At 41.8% G+C, this 7,099-nt stretch overlaps 1 protein-coding gene across 1 annotated transcript in view; it reads right to left on the reverse strand.

The window, feature by feature from the left end:
* crocc2 (ciliary rootlet coiled-coil, rootletin family member 2) overlaps window positions 1-7,099 on the reverse strand; it is a 50,737-nt gene that overhangs the window by 36,988 nt on the left and 6,650 nt on the right. Inside the window, exons 4-7 of the mRNA XM_063891215.1 lie at window positions 2,194-2,361; window positions 2,025-2,108; window positions 1,292-1,395; window positions 144-288 (exon numbers count right to left, since the gene is read on the reverse strand). Of these exons, the coding sequence (XP_063747285.1) occupies window positions 144-288; window positions 1,292-1,395; window positions 2,025-2,108; window positions 2,194-2,361 (501 nt within the window). The remainder of the gene's footprint in view (window positions 1-143; window positions 289-1,291; window positions 1,396-2,024; window positions 2,109-2,193; window positions 2,362-7,099) is intronic.

The following is a 7,099-nucleotide window of genomic DNA, read 5'->3' on the forward strand; positions in this document are numbered from 1 at the left end:
CAAAACTGGCTATGAATGGAATTCCTACCCCATGTGAACTCAACTGAAGGGGTTTAATAGCACAATTTGCAGAAATATATAAACTTGACCTTTCCCTGCTGCTTGTCCTGACTAAAGCATTATTGTTTATGTTTTTTTCTCACCTCTTGCTCTCTGAGCAGACGCAAATCACTTAAGTCAACATCTTCACGAGCCTTCCACAAGCTCTCTGTTAGCGCCTGGTTGACCGTGCCGGCCTGATCCAGTTGTTCCCGCAGCGTAGAGTTGACTTGGCTGAGGCTTGCCCACCTGGAAATAACAAGCATTATGACATTTAAAGATTGATTGGTATTTCTCCCCTGAAACCATCTTAAGCTGTAGCCTTTAGGTCCTCCCCTGCCAACCACACTGACAGGGTGAACATGTGACTAAGATTAAAAAGTCTGTGTCAACTTAGACTTAATATCAACCAGATCTGCTTGTAGAGTATGCTGTTGTAATAAACCTTATTATATACAAGCTGGTGTCTCCGGAGACTTCTTCATCATCTTCACAAACATCGCTACAAGATATACTTCAGACTAATTTACCAAAATGTTTACATCCTTCTCACACTAAAAAAACCCTGTTACAGTAAAGCACACCACATTTCTATGTTTGCTTGTGTGAGAGGAAACCAAGCCCATGAGTCCGTATGGAAATGATATTGTGTCTGAATGGAACTGAGAAGCAGTTAATCCTAATAATAGGCAAAAACATAGTGCTAGTTGTAGACCTAATCTCTACATTGCACTTGCATTAAAAAGTGCTTAAGAGGATAGAGCTTGGTAGCTCTACTGTGAGTGATATTTTAGCCAGTTGGGCATCAAAACCTGGCCCTAGCTGCAGAGGTTGGCCCACACTTAATGTGAAGCATCATTAAAATGCTTTGGAGAAGCAAGCCAACATTGCAAAACTAATTTTCTCTGACAAATTTGATAGTAAGATAATCTGCCAAGGGCAGGTTCGGCCTGCTCCCAGCAGCAGGGCAGGGGGAGCAGCGGGAGTACCTACAGTTAGGAACTGCTGGGAATATCTCTGGTCCACACATTTCTCAGAAGTATGTTGGCTTGATTTCAGCAAGAAACAGAGAAAAAGCTCATTCTAACAGCTTTACTCTTACTTCATTTTCTGCTCAAAGTCTGCATCCAAATAAGGTCTTCCCGCCGTTTTGTATTATAATTATTTCTGGGAACTTTGAGCATTTCATTCTAGAACGGCAACAGACGCTGTAGAACCTGGCCAGCTGCAGTGCACGGTGCCCATCTCTCACCTCTGTCGCTCCTCCTCCAGCTGAGCACACTTCTTCTGGATGGTCGTGTTGAGATCCTGCTCTGTCTGCTGCTGACACTGGGCTGAGTCCAGGTGGCCCTGCAGCTGAATACACAAACACACACCACTGCTGGCATCCTCAAAACACTTTGGTATAATGGACGCTAACAGAAGCAAAAGTAAATTAGCAGTTAACCAATATTTGTAAAGCAACATAATTACGGTGGCTGATCTGCTAATCCAAAGTCTCTGTGGAGGCCACTCAGCCAAGAAAACGACTTGAATAAATGAAATACATTTTGACAACATAAAAAGTCCATGTTTTTTGTATTGCTTGCATAAACAATTGGATAAAAAAATAAAAAATGATAAAAATCATTTTGTTTGTTACTTTTATTTTGTATTTGTGTTACCTTACATTGTTTGGGAAAAGGGAGCATAGCATATAGTTTAGTTGAGTTGTGTGCATTGTATACATGACATATATAATGTAGACATAATATATAATATAATATAATATCATTACATATAAAATAATAATAAATCAAATAAAACATATGTTGGCAGACATTGAAGTAGAACATTAGATGAGCACTTGATTTGTAACATATTGAAATTGTGATAATGCTGATTGGCCTCTAGAGGACCCTAGCAGGCCCTTCAGACTTTGGTTTCGAATATTTATATGTAAGCAACACTGATTCTTTGAAGGGGATGCTACAGTCAAGACGTACCAACAGCCTCATGTTCTCGGACTCTGAGGTCTTCTTCAGCACCTGCTCTTCCAGTTTCCCACACCTCGTCTTGTATTGAAGAACCTTGTTTGAATAAAACACAAGTTGCACACTTGAGCCAAAGGAACTTTATTTTTTCATGTAACAACTTAAGGATTCACATAGTCACCTTGATCTGAAGCTTCTGAACAAGTTCCACTTGTCTCAGCTGGGCCTCCTGGTATGCCTGCAGTTTCTGGCTGTAAGCTCTCTCCTTGTTTTGCATCAGCAGGGAATCTGCTGATCCCCTGTCCTGGTCTGAGTCCACTGCTGACTGCAGCATCAGCATCTGATCCAGCTGTGAGGAGCAGTGACACATACGCTTCATCAACTTTGACAATGGGGCAGGATATTGCACTTTACAATTAAAACTACACTCTGCACTGCAGTCTGCAAGTGTATTAGATACATTTGTGTAGTCTAATGCAATCCACTGCAACAGCCCTGTCTGCAATGAATCCTCACAAAGCTAATAGTATCCTGTTTTACTAACAGTGTGTCAGTGGAGGTGTGCTATGGTCATTTTCGCAGATGTTGTGGTTCTGTCATTGCCACATTCACAGGGATAAATTGCACCCCAATTGTGTTGTATTGCAGTATTACTACTATTATTATTATTATTATATTGGTGTAGTGAACAAACCCGTTCCTCAGTCTCTCTTATCCACATGATTTGAATATACTAAAGGTTTATAGCTGGCTTCAAACCCAAAGCTCCCAGGACATTTGGTCCAACACTTCAAGGAACTTGTGTTTATGCTTTTCAAACCAGTTTAATGCTGTGCTGTGAATCGCTAAAACACAACCAATCAGAACAGTTTAATGCTGCAGGTCTTAGCCCCAGGGTTTCTGAACTTTCATAAAGTAGTAACCCTTGATGAGTGACTTTTTCAAGGAACTTTTTAAAGAGTCCATGTGGTCAAAACGAGTTCCACAAAACCTAGAGTCCAAGGTTTGAGTCATTTAGCACAACAGCCTGTGTAGGAGGAAAATAAAGTGAATGCTTTGCTCAATGCACTTTGGATGTATTCTATGAAGGCTTGATTATTAACTGTCATCACATTCTTGAACGATTAAGATTACATATGTTTATAGTATGTTCACCACAGTAATAGAAAAGCTGGTTACGTGAATGATCTAAAGACGCAAAGAACTAATTCAGCGTAAGAACAGTAAGAAGAACAACAGTGGCTTGATTGGAACAGTGTGTTTGTATATTGTTTTTTAAGCATAATGTCTTTATGTCAACTGCATCCAAAAACAAAGATATTCCGGCACTGCTTTTTCTCATTGTGGAATCTCATATCCTCATATCTGAAATCCAAAAGTCCTGTTACCTCTCAACCTCACACAACCTAACCTCCCCCTGCACCACCCACTCTCCATCCTGGTGCCAGACACCCTGTCCTCACTAATACAAACCACATGGCCCCAGAGCACTACAACACACTGCGTGCCTCCAGCTGCCCTTGCCGACTTCTTATTTAAAAAGAGAGGGAGAGAGTCAGTCCCCCCACCCCCCGGCAACACACTCCAAACCACCAAGCCCTTCAAATCAACCCTGCGACCCACTCCCCCCTCTTCTTTCTGTACCTCATCTCTTCACTGGGTGCTTAATCTCTCCAGCAGGCTCCAGGAGAGCCAAGACAATAGTCTCCCTGTTCACCACTGGACCCAGCCACTTTGCCACCATTATTAACACATTTTCAAAAGCCCTTTTCAGAGTTTAATACTACAAACTACCAAAACGGCCATCATCGATTGGCTCCATGCTTTTTGGTGTTTTTTCTGCAAGGACCCAGAGAGAACTCAAAAGCTTCTTTTACTGCCCGTTGTTGAGGTGACAGCTTCAGGGACTGAGGAGGAACAACATGGGCGGAGTGTTTGAAACACAGAGAACTGCAGCAGCTGTGTTTAAAGGGACTCCTGGAAACAGCTGTGTGTGAAGCCTCAGTGATTATGCATCTTTTCAAGTATTTTGGCACAACCATAGCAACAACACTGCCTTACTAACAGGCATGGACTAAATTAACCTCCAATACATGGCCACATGGTTTATTACAGCACCAGCCCAGTTTACATTTGGAACCTTATAGAGGGGTCTAATGCTGTTTGGGGAAAGGGACCACAATTTAACTGTGACTTTATTGTACTATAGCAATATGTAATGACAACATGGCAAGACTATATCAAACTCACCCTCATAAGAATAAATTCATAAATCGAAAATAGGTCCACTACTATTACCGCTCTGAGAACAATATAGACTTTCCTAATGACAGAGTTAAAAGTAGTTCTTTGATTTCTGGTCAATGCAGGACTCAGACCTTCATTTGATATTTTACGTTTGAGGAACCCTTCTGGTATTACTATGGAGTGGAGTTTGTATGAGTAAGCCCAATTTGGTATGTATCTCTTACATAAAGACATGTAATGCAATATAAATAAATGTGTATCAAAACAATTACAATGAATGAATCTGAAACGTTTTCATGGACCCCCTGGCAGAGTGCCGTGGCCCCATCAAGTTGGACCACACGTGTTTTGGTGAATTACACTATATGGGAAAAATACAGTTTTATTTAGAAAGAAAACGTGTCTGTTAGATTTCTCTTTTATTGCCTTTACTGGTCAATATCACCAATTTAAAATTCCACAAAATACACAAATGTGTAATTCAGGATTATTTTTGGCAAACTTCTTACAGTTAGTTAGACCCATGCAATATCACAACAGAGATATAGGCTTCCCTATTCTGACTTTTGCATAATCTGAACTCTTTGTAGTCATTTGAAAAAAAAGACTTCATCAGAAAGCTCAAATTGCAGGGACATACAAACCTTCCAAGAGCTGGCAAGTCATTACACAATATCGTGGATCTGCACAACTGTTTATGGGCAAACTGCGACACATTATCTTGTCTGTATTGCCCATATGTGTAGTTTAGTTCCTTCAACAACTGTCAGTACTGTAGAATAGGCCCTCCCTACCTCGCTGTGCACTCAGTGACCAGGTATCCCTGGCAACCCCTGAAGGCCACTCCCTGCCCTGTAGATGAGGGTTGTTTGCACATTTTCATACATAGCTGAAGTGTGTGGGCTGCCTGCCAGCACCACGCCCAAGCTCACCACACTTCAGAGAGTACGCTTTTTTTTATTGTTGCTCCCCAGTCAGCTGTAAAGCTGGAGGCTGCTCTGGATTAGCCATGGTCCGTACAGGAAGCTCCCAGGAGGGCGCCATAACAGTGTTGTGAAGACCCCACCATCACTGAACTTCCCTACATCGTCATCCACTCACTGGCTCTGCTTGCTTCATTTATGCTCTTCACCCTCATATCCAAGTTAGTTTGAACTCATTGTTCTTCACAACACACCCATCCATTGGTGGCGAAAGAGAGAGGCAAATAATCCCAGTCCTCCATCTGCCCTAACTCAGGGGCTTACAGGGCTAACTGGGGGCCCAAAAGTGTGCTCACTGAACACCCCTGCTATTTACGATCTGCCACAGAGTACAATCACTCTTTAGCAGCCTCTGTGGCCCCCTAAAGTGGGCTGAGCCCAATCCCAAAGCCCAACTCTTTGAGGTCATCTATTGCCTTTTTGCAATAATGTTCAAGATGCAATTCATACAAAAACAGGCTGTTTGTCATGGTATGTTTTATGCCTCCATATGGTTGCTATGCTTCCTTTTCTTTTCTTTTTATTTCCCAGTATCTGTGACCTGAGCCCTGCTTATGTTTCCAAAGTAAAAGATTTTTCAGCCTCTTCAAATGTGCTTTGAATTAGCTTTTTATATTTCTTGATATTTATGATTTGTGCCACTCCTTCTGTTGTCTCTTTTGATAAATATTTCAAACAACATCAAGGGATAATCTTGCTTTGATTCATCTGCCAACAAGCAACAAGAGAAGCATTTTCAAGGCCCTTGTGAAGGCTTTGGTGTTTGGGCCAAGACTCGCTGCCTTGCTCATGTGGTAGATCAAAATGCAATCCATTCTCAGTAACCAAGGTATGATTACAATATTCTATCACTGACCTAATGTCAGTGATAGAATAGAGATCTGATAACCAGGTTATCTAAAGCTCCAAATCTTTATTGTCTTGGAAGTTGCTCTGCATTCATGAAGTCAGTGTCCTCTCTAACTGTGTAAAACTGCTTTACACTCTCTGCTCTATAGTGAGATAGATTTCCAGGCATTACCAGCAACATCCTCAGTCCTCTCTCTTTCTTTCTTTCTTTGACTCACCCAGGCCGAAATCTGGCTGTGAGTGCACGGTCCAGCCAGCATGTGAAGGGTTACATCTGTGATCGTTTTCTCTGGCTTGGCCTGGGCCCAGAGGCTTAATAAAGGGAATTAATGGAGAGCACTATCTGTCAGATTCCTAAACACAGCTGGAGCGGATGTCCATCGCCCCCAAGCTGCCCAAAAACGCACTATCCTAATTCAACAACAAACCCTTCCCCCTTCCCCTCACATTACCCCCTGAGTGCTGACTCTATAAAAGAGTCCCAGCTGATTGTGAAAGTGTTTATGTATCAACACTGAAGATAATTACACAATCTGGGATAACAAACAGGGGAGAATGGAGGCGCGGAGGGGGAGCTGCTGTGAGTATGTTACCATTGGAGTAAAGCTTTGGTAGTGGGGACAGCTGCTGTGATGGCATACAGGGACACAAGTGATCTGTTTAAATACAGCCAAACTAATAATACACACTGTGTACTCACAAGCATGTGGCTGGCCTTGCGCTACTTAACACAACGCCCCAGGCAAGGACAATGCTGTACAAAACCTACACACATACACATAAACCAGTCAGTCAGTTCAAGACATCACATCAGATTGGACACTCTCTACCTTTAAACATGAACTGAAGTGCATGCTTAATGTTTGACTTAAAGTGAGGTAACATGAGCAGCTTAATGTCAAATGTTAAAAAGGTTTAATGGAATTCTTTCATCAAAAACTCTGCGCTGGTTTGTGTTTTTAAGAATATTTCCTCTAGGGAAGGCAATTAATTTTTACAATTTCATGA

This window comes from Eleginops maclovinus, chromosome 9, assembly GCF_036324505.1.
Source record: "Eleginops maclovinus isolate JMC-PN-2008 ecotype Puerto Natales chromosome 9, JC_Emac_rtc_rv5, whole genome shotgun sequence".
Classification (NCBI taxonomy): Eukaryota; Metazoa; Chordata; class Actinopteri; order Perciformes; family Eleginopidae; genus Eleginops; species Eleginops maclovinus.